Source organism: Cucurbita pepo, chromosome 9 (assembly GCF_057944985.1).
Source record: "Cucurbita pepo subsp. pepo isolate OVF chromosome 9, ASM5794498v1, whole genome shotgun sequence".
NCBI lineage: Eukaryota > Viridiplantae > Streptophyta > Magnoliopsida > Cucurbitales > Cucurbitaceae > Cucurbita > Cucurbita pepo.
The window spans coordinates 12,981,595-12,994,114 of NC_141806.1; the positions used below are offsets into that span (position 1 = coordinate 12,981,595).

The 12,520-nt window shown below is 37.8% G+C and overlaps 1 protein-coding gene and 1 non-coding gene across 3 annotated transcripts; both read left to right on the forward strand.

Annotated features, from left to right (window-relative positions):
- Nucleotides 1–784: 784 nt before the first annotated feature.
- LOC111802437 (starch synthase 3, chloroplastic/amyloplastic) lies at nt 785–8,649 on the forward strand. 2 transcript variants are annotated; one of them, XM_023686802.2, is made up of 17 exons: nt 785–926; nt 1,017–1,254; nt 1,612–1,684; nt 1,776–3,038; nt 3,676–3,890; nt 4,412–4,682; nt 4,858–5,033; nt 5,251–5,358; nt 5,688–5,797; nt 6,010–6,115; nt 6,348–6,518; nt 6,649–6,777; nt 6,929–7,111; nt 7,279–7,410; nt 7,483–7,594; nt 7,754–7,877; nt 8,214–8,649. In XM_023686802.2, the coding sequence occupies exons 2-17, from the start codon at nt 1,120–1,122 to the stop codon at nt 8,341–8,343; spliced, it is 3,438 nt and encodes a 1,145-aa protein (XP_023542570.2). In that variant the 5' UTR covers nt 785–926; nt 1,017–1,119; the 3' UTR covers nt 8,344–8,649. The 2 variants fall into 2 exon arrangements, with proteins under 2 accessions (XP_023542570.2, XP_023542569.2); XM_023686801.2 differs by having other exon boundaries at nt 851–1,254.
- A 923-nt stretch (nt 8,650–9,572) lies between these two features.
- LOC111802596 (protein S40-6) lies at nt 9,573–11,246 on the forward strand. Its single transcript, XR_015422409.1, has one exon. It is a non-coding gene; the product is annotated as a protein S40-6 (transcript).
- The last annotated feature ends 1,274 nt before the right edge of the window (nt 11,247–12,520 follow it).

A 12,520-nucleotide genomic window follows, 5' to 3' on the forward strand; every position in this document is an offset into this window, starting at 1 on the left:
TAGCAATTATGAACAAAAAAAACATCTTACACAGGGTTGCTCAAGTAACGAGGGCACAAGAATTGATCAATATCACAACCAAATGAAATTGGTCCTGAAGATATGATAGTTAATCTTCTGCTTATATCACAACTAAATGAAAGTGATCCTGAAGACATGATAGTGTTAACCTTCTGCTTATATCACACAACTATATGAAAGTGATCTTGAGTATATGATAGTTAATCTTCGCTCTATAAGCCGTTAAAAACAAACAAATATTGTAGCTGTTGTTACATCATTGGAGTAAGAAGGATAGTGTTTCAATGTTATTTTTAGTTTGGGGTAATCCGAATTAACACAAAATAATAAAAATATTTGTAAATATGATATAATTTTAAGCTCAAAATTTCCATCATAATTGAGGGATAAACGTCTAAAAATAATATATAATTGATAATTAGAGATAAAAAAAAAACAATTGAAAAATATAAAAAAAAATTACTATTTGTGGAATAATTTGTTTTTTTTTGTAATTAAATTCTATTTATTTAATGACGTCAAAAAAAGAAAATAATAAACAATTAACTAATTTAGTTGAAAGAAAGCACCCAGTCAGAGTGCAACAAAAAGGAGCGAAATAAAAGCAGAATTATTATTCCATTTTATTTTTATATTTATTTAAGCGCGAAAATAAAATCCATCGAATCTCCACGTAATTAATAATGAGAGAAAGAGAGAATAATATCTTAATGACGTGGCAGATCTCCATTCGACGTGGCAAGCCGTTCCAATCCAATCAGCTCACAGACCATTTCTGACCGTTGATTTAATTCACCTTTTTCCAACCAAAAATCACAGACTAACCGACCATAATCTCGAGTTTGATGGCTGTGAGCGAAGTCACTTCCTTATTTTTTTGCTGTTTATCGGCGAAGCCTTGCATGGTTTGTGCTTATTCAAACTTTCGTCCTTTTCCTCGCATCGGGATTTTGTTTTTTTTTCCCTTTAATTATGATTCATTTGCGCGATTCTAGACGGAGATTGATCGGGAGTGCGATCTGAAGCTTGTTTGGATGATCGTATTTTTTAGTTGATCGAAGAAGAACAGTGGGAAACGGGGTGGTTGATTCGTTTCTAATGGAGGTGGCGCTTCAGGCTCATGTGTCGGGGAGTTGGAGGAGGAGGAGGAATTTCTGTGAAGCACACGCGGCGAGTTCGAAGTTTAGACTGTTTCAGGGGAATAGAGCGTCGTGTACTACTTTTACTACACTGGTATTTTTTACTAATTTGGATCTTGTTCGTTGTTGGTATCATTGTGTTTGTGTGTTTTGATTCTGTTTTCTGTTTCTTTGGTTGTAATGGTGCTTGATTCAAAAGAGGTTCGTATTTGTCGTTGGATCGCTTCTTTCTTGAGTGGAATCTATTAATTTTGTATCTATTTGGAGGATAGGGTGTCGCGTTTATGTAATGTTTTTTGAAAGATTTGTGGAAATGCATGATGGAATCGATGAATTTCAATGCCATAAGAGCACAGTTCTTGAGGACTTGCACTTTGTTAACATTATACTATTTGGAATTGGGATTGATGTATCTTATTTTGCATTTCTTGCTATATCTTTATGGGATCAGTCTCCATTATGGTTCAGAGGGCACCGTGTAGCGGGGACGTCGTTCAGAATTGTTGCCTGTGCAAATCAGTCAGGTTAATTCATGTGGTTTTCACGTTAATCTTTCGCAGTTTTAGTTTTCTATACATTATTTTTCATGATTAAATTGAAACTGAACCCTTGTAGATTCATCAAGGAAGAGATCTAGGAATTTGTCAACAGCGAGATTTGAAAACTCTTCATCAAAGGGATTCAAACCCAAAGTTCCCATAGGAACAAGTATCCCTAAAAAAGATCAGAGGCGAGATGAAGAGAAAGAGGGCTCTGCAACGCTAAAATCTAGTACACACATAGAGCCCAAACAGGCAGCACTTAAGTTGAAGGTAGGGGATGAGGAGGACTTGTCTGCTAAAATTTCACAAAATATTGAGAATGATGCAGAAAATAAAATCTCTTTGACAAGCAAGGCTACGTCTGTTGTTAAAAGTACTGCACCAATAGGTATTGGTGGGTTAAGTGGGATAGACAACGGATTACAAGAGAAAGAAGAGGAGAGTGAACCAAGTGAAACAGTATCAGATGTCCTAGATAACTCTGTGAAACTCTTTGAGATGGAAAAGAAGTTGACCAAGGAAAGTTCTTTGAAATTGAAGTTGAAGATGGAAGCAAATGCAAAGAGACAGGAAATTCAGAGACTGGCTAATGAAAATCTCATAGGAGGCATTCGAGTATTTGTTTTTCCGCAAGTTGTTAAACCTGATCAAAATATAGAAGTGTTCTTTAATAGGAGTTTTTCTATTCTGAGTGAAGAGCCAGAAATTATGATCATGGGAGCATTGAATGACTGGAAGTGGAAATTTTTTACTATAAGGCTAAACAAAGCAAATCTAAGTGGGGATTGGTGGTCTTGTCAAATTCATGTTCCCAAAGAGGCTTACAATATCGACTTCGTCTTCTTTAATGGGAAAGATGTCTATGAAAATAATGATGGAAAAGATTTCTGCATATCTGTGGAAGGTGGAATGGATGCCTCTACATTTGAAGATTTCCTATTAGAGGAGAAACGTAAAGATCTAGAAAGACTTGCTAAAGAGAGGGCTGAAAGGGAAAGACAAGAACAAGAACTGAGGCGAATAGAAGCTGAGAAGGTTGCTAGGGCAACCGACAGAGCCCAGGCGAAGGCAGAGACTGAAAAAAGAAGAGAGACGTTAAAACAGCTTTCAAAAATGGCAGTGAGGTCTGTTAGTAATGTTTGGTTCATTGAACCTGCTGAGTTTCAAGGTGAAGACTCAGTCAGGTTATACTATAATAAAAGATCAGGTCCTCTGGCTCATGCAAAAGAGCTTTGGATTCTTGGTGGGCATAATAATTGGACAGATGGATTATCCATTATTGAAATGTTTGTCTTTTCTGATATAAGGGACGATTGTGATTGGTGGTACGCTGATGGTACGTGTAAATGTCTTCTATTCCTTTTTACCATCCATCTTGTTGCTTGAATTGTTACATGCTAGGCCTGTTGACAACAAATAACAAACCCTGTCCTGTAGAAAAAATGTAGAGGAAAGCATCAGGTGATGCAGTGTGGTACCAGACAATTGTCATAGGTCCTTCGTAATAGATACTTTTAAAAGATCGTGACGGTCGTTATAGTCAGATCATACATAGTGTGATCTTTAGCTACCAAAATGAATTTTCCGCTTGTGGTCCAGGTTGTTAATCATTATTGAATGGGGGAAGTCATAGGTCCTTCGTAATAGATACTTTTGAAAGATTCGTTATAGTCAGATCATACATAGTGTGATCTTCAGCTACCAAAGTGAATTTTCCGCTTATGGTCCAGCTTGTTAATTTTTATCGAATGGGGGAAGAATGGTACACTTGCTGGTTTTCAGACCAGTATCTCCTCTAGAAAGATGTTTGTGGGGGAACGAAGAAGGCTGTAAATCTATAGGCACCCTTGGTTTAAGAGAAAAACAAACGTTCATCGGGTCTTCTGATCTCTTCATTTGCAGGCTGATGTTAAATTTTGTTTTTATAGTTAGTATTGAATTTCATTGCACATGCACAACTATACATTTTGCAGTAATTGTACCTGATCGAGCCATTATTCTGGATTGGGTTCTTGCTGATGGGCCACCCAATAAGGTCAATATTTATGATAACAACAAGCGTCGTGATTTCCATGCCATTGTTCCAAAAGCCATTTCGGAGGAGCTATACTGGGCGGAGGAAGAACAGTGGATTTATAGGAAACTTCAGGAAGAGAGGAGATCAAGAGAGGAGGCTGCCCGTGCCAAGGTCAATTCACCAAAATATTTACACTTGACTCCATATTTGATTTCTTGTTTATTTACAGCAATAATTCTACACAGATATCATAACAGAACACAATATTGTGCAGAAATTTTTAGGCCACCTTGAATATCTCGGTTCAATGCAGATGATATCTAGCATCCTAAATTGCTTCATATTTTCTTTATTTCATTTATTGATTCTGTAGTTTAGTCTAATTTTGAGTTGCATGTGGGATAGGGGGTTTTGAACCTCTTACCTCTTGGTCAAGAGTATGCTTAAGTTGACACATTCTAATTGTTTGTCGGAGAAGGTGCTTAGAATAATATTATTTAGACTTATTGCTTAACTCCCTTACTTTTTTTCTTTATTCTTTTTTCTTTTGAGTACACCAGACCTCAACAAAGGAAGGAGTATATGCATAATGGTTGAATCATGCTCATATTTGTAATTCTTAGTACTTTTAAGTAGTTTTTATTGACTCCCTCACACTTGCAGCTACTAATTTGTGTATCTCTTTATTGTAGGCTGAAAGAACAGCTCGTATGAAATCTGAGATAAAGGAAAGAACCTTGAAAAACTTTTTATTGTCACAGAAGCACATAGTGTTTACTGATCCTGTTGATGTTCAAGCAGGAAGCACAGTGACAGTATTTTACAATCCTGCCAATACACCTCTGAATGGAAAACCTGAAGTATGGTTTAGATGTTCATTTAATCGTTGGTCCCACCGTAAGGGTCCATTGCCACCACAAAAAATGTTGCCTGCAGATGGTAGCAGCCGTGTGAAAGCCACTGGTGAGACTCCATTTCTAACACCTTTTGGTCATTGGGTGAGATTAACGGCGTCTTTTATGTTTTCTAACTGCCCATTTTTTGCTGCAAATTTGATGCGGGGAAATTCTATCTTTTCTCCTCTCTCTGTTTGTCATTTAGGAGATGCTTTATTTTGTAGTTTCATTTGTTTCTGCAGTTAAGGTTCCAAAGGACGCATATATGATGGATTTTGTATTTTCTGAGTGGGAAGATGGTGGGACGTTTGACAATAAGAATGGCATGGATTACCATATACCTGTGGATGGTCAGTTAGTTAAGGAGCCACCCTTGCACATTGTGCATATTGCTGTAGAAATGGCCCCTATTGCAAAGGTAAACTTTTGTCTCGAGTTGATTTATTATTCATTGTACTTATTATTACTTTTATTATTTTCTTAAAACGAGAAACACTTTTTGTTGAGAAAAATGAAAGAATATGTCAAGCCTTACAAAACGTTAGCCCAACAAAAGGAGTTCCCACTTTTGTTAATGCAGATATTGCAAGGTAAGTACTCACATTTGTATCTCTTTTATTTTCTATGCTATCCAGGTTGGAGGTCTTGGTGATGTTGTGACTAGTTTATCCCGTGCTATTCAAGATTTGAACCATAATGTGGACATTGTTCTTCCTAAATATGACTGTCTGAACCTAAGCAATGTAAGCTTTATTGCCAATTAGTTCGTATCTCCTTGCTTTTTAATCTTTCTCACTTTTTATCGTGCAAAGAACACCCATTTGATTAGAACCTTGAAATATGTGCAACCTGCTTGGTTTCATTGTAATGATTTCAGCATTAGATGTTTGCTAAGAAAACTTAATGGTGTATGCATGACTACATCCTCAGGGCTTCTAAAAGACGCACATTATGAATGCTTGAATATCAAACATTGTAAATGCCTTTTCACAATTGATCTCTCCGCAAGAGCCTTCTTGTTTTACTTAATATTCTGAGCACATTGACAATTTGACCCAACAAAAACTTGTAGGTGGAAAATTTTCACCATCAGCAAAATTATTTCTGGGATGGAACAGAAATAAAAGTCTGGTTCGGCAAAGTGGAAGGGCTCTCTGTTTACTTTCTGGAGCCTCAAAATGGGTAAATATTTTGACTGTCTTTTAAATATTTAGGTTTTATGTCGTGAAGTAGTCAAGATTAGGTTGTATTATTGAATTTTATTTCTGCCTTGGCTTTGATTGCTAGAGGAAATTATCATTTCATAAACCTTCTATTTTATGCTTGCACTTGGAACTTCATCTTTGCAGGATCACTTCAAAGAAATATCTAACATATTTATCCCCACTTGTTAGGCTTTTTTGGACAGGATGTATATATGGTTGTAATAATGATGCAGAGAGGTTTGGTTTCTTTTGTCATGCTGCTCTTGAATTCTTACTTCAAGGAGGATTTCACCCTGTAAGTATGCACTTAACTGAATACTCGTAGTGGTTTTATCAATAAAATGTTCATTGCAAATATTGGTATGAATGTTTAGCATCCCTGCACACTTGGATTTAGTTGTCAGGGCACAAGTATTAAGTTGAAAAATGAACTTTTCTTTAGCATTACCTTATTAAGTTGAAAAGTTGAAAAATGAACTTTCCTTAGCAAATGGTTACTTTCTTAATTATGTTTTTTTCTTGGGCAGGATATTATCCATTGCCATGATTGGTCTAGTGCTCCAGTTTCTTGGTTATTCAAGGAAGAGTACATGCACTATGGCCTTACTAAAGCTCGGGTTGTCTTCACTATTCACAATTTAGAATTTGGAGCGCAGCTTATTGGGAGAGCAATGTTGTACTCGGACAAGGCTACAACTGTCAGTAATCACGTTATTAAGCAAACAATGACTTGACCTTGCATGATTTTAGATGCATTACTTGGAGTCTTGCAATTGTTTTGTAGTTTTTCTTGAATTATCATTCGAATCTTCCTGTGTTTATATGCAGGTGTCTCCTACATATTCAAAGGAGGTCGCGGGAAATCCTGTCATTGCACCCCATCTTCATAAATTTCATGGCATAGTGAATGGAATTGACCCTGACATATGGGATCCATATAATGACGATTTTATTCCTGTAAGTGTGTACACTTCTCTTCGTCATTTGCAACATATTCTATTACTTGGCTTTTGAAATAATCTACTATGAACCTGATTAACTGGCTTTTTCTTTGGAACTGTATCACTAATGAAGTTTATTCTGATATCTATTTATATAAAATGATCAGGTACCTTACACTTCAGAGAATGTTATTGAGGGAAAAACAGCTGCTAAGGAAGCATTAAGACAGAGACTTGGCCTAAGTAGGTTTGATCTTCCTTTGGTAGGAATCATCACTCGCCTAACTCATCAAAAGGGAATCCATCTCATCAAGCATGCCATCTGGCGAACTCTCGATCGGGGTGGACAGGTATCTTACCATGTTGCTTCCTTGTTTTGCTTGAAATTACAGTTTGGTTCCTTAGTTTTTACAGCTAATATTTGATTTTTATTCCAATGGGCTGCTTTACTAAGAAATGTTACGAGGATTGGCTCCTCCTGGATGTTGTAGCTAATGAGATATTATTGCTATGGCAGGTTGTGTTGCTTGGTTCAGCTCCTGATCCACGCATTCAAAATGATTTTGTGAATTTGGCAAATGAGTTGCATTCATCTTACCCTGACCGTGCTCGCCTTTGTCTTACTTACGACGAGCCTCTTTCACACCTTGTATGTCAATGCAGAACTCAATACAGTAGTTCTTCCAGTTTTGTTACTAACACATCTAATCAATAATTGCAGATATATGCTGGTGCAGATCTGATGCTGGTCCCTTCAATTTTTGAGCCGTGTGGTCTAACTCAGCTCACCGCTATGAGATATGGTTCAGTACCTGTTGTCCGAAAAACTGGAGGTTTGGGCAACATGTGCATTTAAAGTTCATATTTCTATCATCATTAGTATGTAATACTTGAGAGAAAACCATGTCTGAGTAACATCTACCTTAAGATCCAGTATTAGAATTTTTAGAACCCACAATTAATTACTAAATTCTGTGTATTACTATTTGTAGGACTTCATGATACTGTGTTTGACGTCGATCACGATAAAGAAAGGGCACAAGCAGCAGGCCTTGAAACAAATGGGTTCAATTTTGAAGGAGCAGATCCATCTGGCGTTGATTATGCTCTAAATAGGTCAGTTAAAACATGAACTCTGATGAGTGAGTTTTCTTCTTCACTACAAGTTTTCTGCCGGTCAGATCTTTTCTTCATACTGGCCATCCGGGAATCCCATGGAAAGTTGAATAAAAGTGACAAACTCTACTCCTTTACTCCTGTTAATTGATTACCATTTGTTCTTTATCTGGTTAGAACACGGGTCGAATTTTTAGAGTGATTGGTACCATCTAACGTTTAGCATTGCATATTGCTCATTGATTCTGATTGAGTTGGTGGCAGTTCTACAATCATCATGCTCCTCCCATGATTCTTTACACAATTTGTATTGAACAAAGTTTGTTTTCATTTCAGGGCAATCTCTGCATGGTATAACGATCGAAGCTGGTTTGATTCATTATGCCAGAGAGTGATGGATCAAGACTGGTCTTGGAACCGGCCTTCTCTCGACTACTTGGAGCTTTACCATGCAGCCCGGAAATGAGAAACGGTGATAAACAATCGAAAAGTGGAGCAGGGAGCGGGGAGCGGGGAGCGCGATATCGGTGTCGATCTGACTCGAACTCGACGTCCTGTACAGGTTTTGTTATAATTCTGCCTTCATTTCCCTTAGTTATTATAGGCCAAGGAATCTATGGTGGCACAAGCTTTAGAGTTCAATAATTGATTCATCTTTCTTTACAATGCAAGCATGCTTCAGCTTTTATAGATATGAATGTACGTTCTGATGTTCCAATAAATGGAATCTGATAATAAGATCCAAGTGGTTTATGCAGTCACTTGTTGTTCACCACTGAAAATGCTCACTAGTTTTTTAGTCTTGTTACTATAATGGTTGAAGTTGCTTCTGCTGGGACAGCCATTCAAGTGGTGGAAATGATAGTTTTTAGACCTGACTGTGAGGTGCTCAATAAACCGCTTCTGCTGGGACAGCCATTCAAGTGGTGGAAATGATAGTTTTTAGACCTGACTGTGAGGTGCTCAATAAACCTTTTTTTTTTTTTTTGTTTTTGTTTGGAAGATAGCAATTTATTTTCACATTAACTAAATTTAAAAACACATGCCAATTTCTAAAAACCGTTGTTGAAAATAAATTTATAAGTCAACTTTCCTTTATTCCGACTTGAACAATAATTAACTTGCTTTACGTAAAGAAATTATAGTATTCATGTACTTCCTATTCTCTGTGTTCAAACTATATCGTGCTTCTTGGTCAACGGTTTGAAAAAAAATTGCTCCAATATAACAACACTTCTCTTGGCCAATGTGCATATTTTCTAAGCTGCACATAATGGTGCAGCAAGCCAACCACGATGTTCTTCTTCATGATACCAACCCTTGTAGTTGTTGAGTCTAGATTGCTGCTAATTGACTGGTTGAAAGAACAAAATGAATACCGGAAATTGATGGATCTTCTTTCGTTCTCCAATAGTATCTATTAGTTGTGGTGGGTTGGGTTATCAGAGGACACTGAAAGTTGTCAAATTGTACGAAAGAAAATCATACAACTAATCACCTGTGAGACGAATAAAACATTTCTTAAACAGGTGTGGAAATCTCTCTAACAAATACGTTTTAAAACTGTGAATCTAACGATAATATATAACGAATCGAAGCGTTCAACATTTATTAGCAATGAACTTAGAACTATTATAGATGATATTAAAACCAAACACCGACTAATTTGATGAAACAAGAATGCACAAATTTACAATATCTCAAGGAAATCTCTTAAGAAAAAGTACTATGTTGTCTTGTTCCTCAACCAACAGCTGCTCCCTCCACGTCCAACGTTGGGCAACTCGAAGAAGGAACAAAGAAACTAGCTTCATAGACAGCCACGTCTCTCTGTAAAACTAGCTCTTTCTCTCTGTAAAAAAAAAAAAAAAAAAAAACAGAACTTTTACAGCGGATCGAGCACATTTACTGCTGACTTTGTTCGAGGATAAGGTTACAGAAATCTGAAATCAGTGAAGTTCTGTCAGAATCAAACCCATCACTTGCTTATTTCTCTCATCTTGTTTCATCTAACTGCTACAACCAAGGCTTTAATTACAGCTTAAATTTTGTTCTTCAAAGGAAACAGAGCATCAAATGCTCTGTTTTCATGATTTCTTCTGTCACCATTCACTGTGTCTCCTCTATAATGGCTTTTCCTGTTCAGTAAAATTTGTGATCTTGAAACTAAGATTCTATACTATCCCCCATCACTTTCTTTTGCTTTCTCTGTTCTTTAAATTTTTCTTCGAGTTTAAAGGAAAACCCATCTCTGATCCCTCTGTTTTCCTTCTGGGCTCTGTTTTTGTCGTCTCCTTTAAAGCTCTGAGCTTCGTTGGAGATTTTCAGACCAACCCAGATCCCTTTAGCGTTTCCTTTTACCCTGTTCTTCATTTTTTTACAGCTTCCCTGCCATTTTCCTCGTGATTTTTGGAATTATGGACAAAACCCAGAACTCTTGAAAGAACCTCTGTTTTTTTGTTTTGCTGTACCGAGTACTTTACAACAAAACCGAGGGTGGAATTCTAGAATCTACGTGTTTTTCTTTTCGGTTTCCTGGATGAGTAATCACTAGAACTATTTACTTACTGGGTCGAAGTTATTTCACCTTTTTCATAATCCATATACCAATGGCGAATTGGAGCTCTGTTCTGAGAAAAAGCTATGGCGTCAGTGAAGATTTGGAAGAAGAAGATGTTTGGAGTTCTGTTGAGAGTAATGAGGAATCGTCTAATTTAATCACTAGAAAAACCAATGATTACTCGACTTGGCGACTTCCATCTGCTCCAAAAATGATACCGAAATCCATTTCGACAAGGACCCACGAAACCCAGATGACGGATAATCGATCCTCTGCTCCGGTGGTCATTCCAGATTAGTCCAAAATTTACGGCAAGATGGACTTTTCCGGTGAAAAACCCGACGACGGAGACCAAGAAGACGTCGACGGTGAAGAAGACGACGACATGGTTCTTCCTCATGAATGGATTGCTCAGAAATTAGCCAGGAGCCGAATCTCGTCGTGCTCTGTTTTTGAAGGGGTTGGAAGAACTCTCAAAGGGAGAGATTTAAGCAAAGTTCGAAACGCCGTTCTGTCAAAGACTGGTTTTCTAGAGTGATGTTTAGAGAACTAAAAAGGGCAGAGACGAATATGATCGTTTTGTTCTGTGCTTTTTTGTTTGATTCCCGCCATTGTTGTGGTCTGTCAGAGCTTAGAACAGAGTTTCTAGCAAGAACTCCATGGGAAAAGCTTTTGTTAGTTGTTCATGGCTTCGATGTCTTTCATTTTACATGGCTAAGTCGTTTCTTATTTACGGAGCACTCTCATAACTGATAGCATCCCCACCTGTGTATTTCTTCCACTCTTTTCCCTACATGAAGAACAAGGGGGAAGAAAGGGCACTTTTTTGAAGTAAATTCAATCTAAGATTTATTTTACCCTCAAATTTGAGCGTAACTTACGGTTTTAAAACGAGTCTACTAGGGAGAGGTTCGTTCACCTCTCTAACCGAGGTAGGATTTCACAATCCACCCCACTTATAGGCGCAGCGCCCTCGTTGACATATCTCCCAGTGTCTAGCTCGGGAGAGACTTGTTCACCTCTCCAACCGATGTGGGATCTCACAATTCACCCTGTGTAGCGTCATTGCCAGTACATCGTCCAATGTCTGGCTCGGGAGAGGTTCGTTCATCTCTCTAATTGATGTGGGATCTCACAATCTATCCAAGATCGTACTTGGAGGAGCATCGTCCTCACTGAACATCTCCTGATGCCGGGTTCTAATACCGCTTGTGACAGTGCTAGCCCACTACTAACTAATATTGTCTACTTTGGTCCATTACATATATGTTGGATCCCACCAACGTTTATAATTGATGAGTTTAGGAACAAAATTTTCTATGAACTCAATGCCATCTCAAAAAAGTGCAAACTTTTTTTTGTTTATCCACATTACTCAGCAAACAAATCACCAGCTCTAAAAACAGCAGTAGTGTTCAATGTTTGGTCGTAAAAGGCTAAAAGCTGTTTACCTTTGTCTATAAGGTTGTGGGAAATGAGTATCTGTGAGATATGACAGCGGCATCAAACCCATCAAATCAAATATCACCTCCTTTAACAGTTCCACAATAAAGAAGAACAATCATCCTGCTCCTCTTCCACTCGACAGATTTATGTTTCGTGCACAATAATATTGGTAGCGGTGTGCCAGCAACGTTGTACCCCAAAAGGGAGTGGATTGGGAAGTCCCACATCGATTGGAGAAGGGAACGAGTGTCAGCGATGAGGCTGAGAGCTTCGAAGGGAGTGGATTGTGAGATATCACATCGGTTGGGGAGTAGAACAAAACATTTTTTGTAAGGGGTGGAAATCTTTACCGACAAACGCGTTTTAAAACTTTTGAGTAGAAGTCCAAGAGAGGAAGCCAAGACAATATCTAGTAGCGGGGCCGAGCCATATCTTATTTCTATATTCTATCTGTCTGTCTCTTTATTCTGTGTTTTGATGCAAAGCCTTAAAAGGAAGGTTCATCTTCACTAGATTTTTGATATTGCATCCACATGGATTCAGATATGATGCTGAAAGAACACTCATTGTGATAGATCAAAGCCTTGGGGAAAATGTGCTACTGTGTTGCTCTTGTCATTGTCGTCTACACCTCAAA

Bases quoted from the DNA above. Each gene is read 5' to 3' on its own strand.
- LOC111802437 (XM_023686802.2), top strand. From the start codon at position 1,120: ATGGAGGTGGCGCTTCAGGCTCATGTGTCGGGGAGTTGGAGGAGGAGG. The intron at 3,891-4,411 runs GTCAATTCACCA...TCTTTATTGTAG, and splicing joins AGGAGGCTGCCCGTGCCAAG to GCTGAAAGAACAGCTCGTAT. The intron at 4,683-4,857 runs GTGAGACTCCAT...TTGTTTCTGCAG, and splicing joins CAGCCGTGTGAAAGCCACTG to TTAAGGTTCCAAAGGACGCA.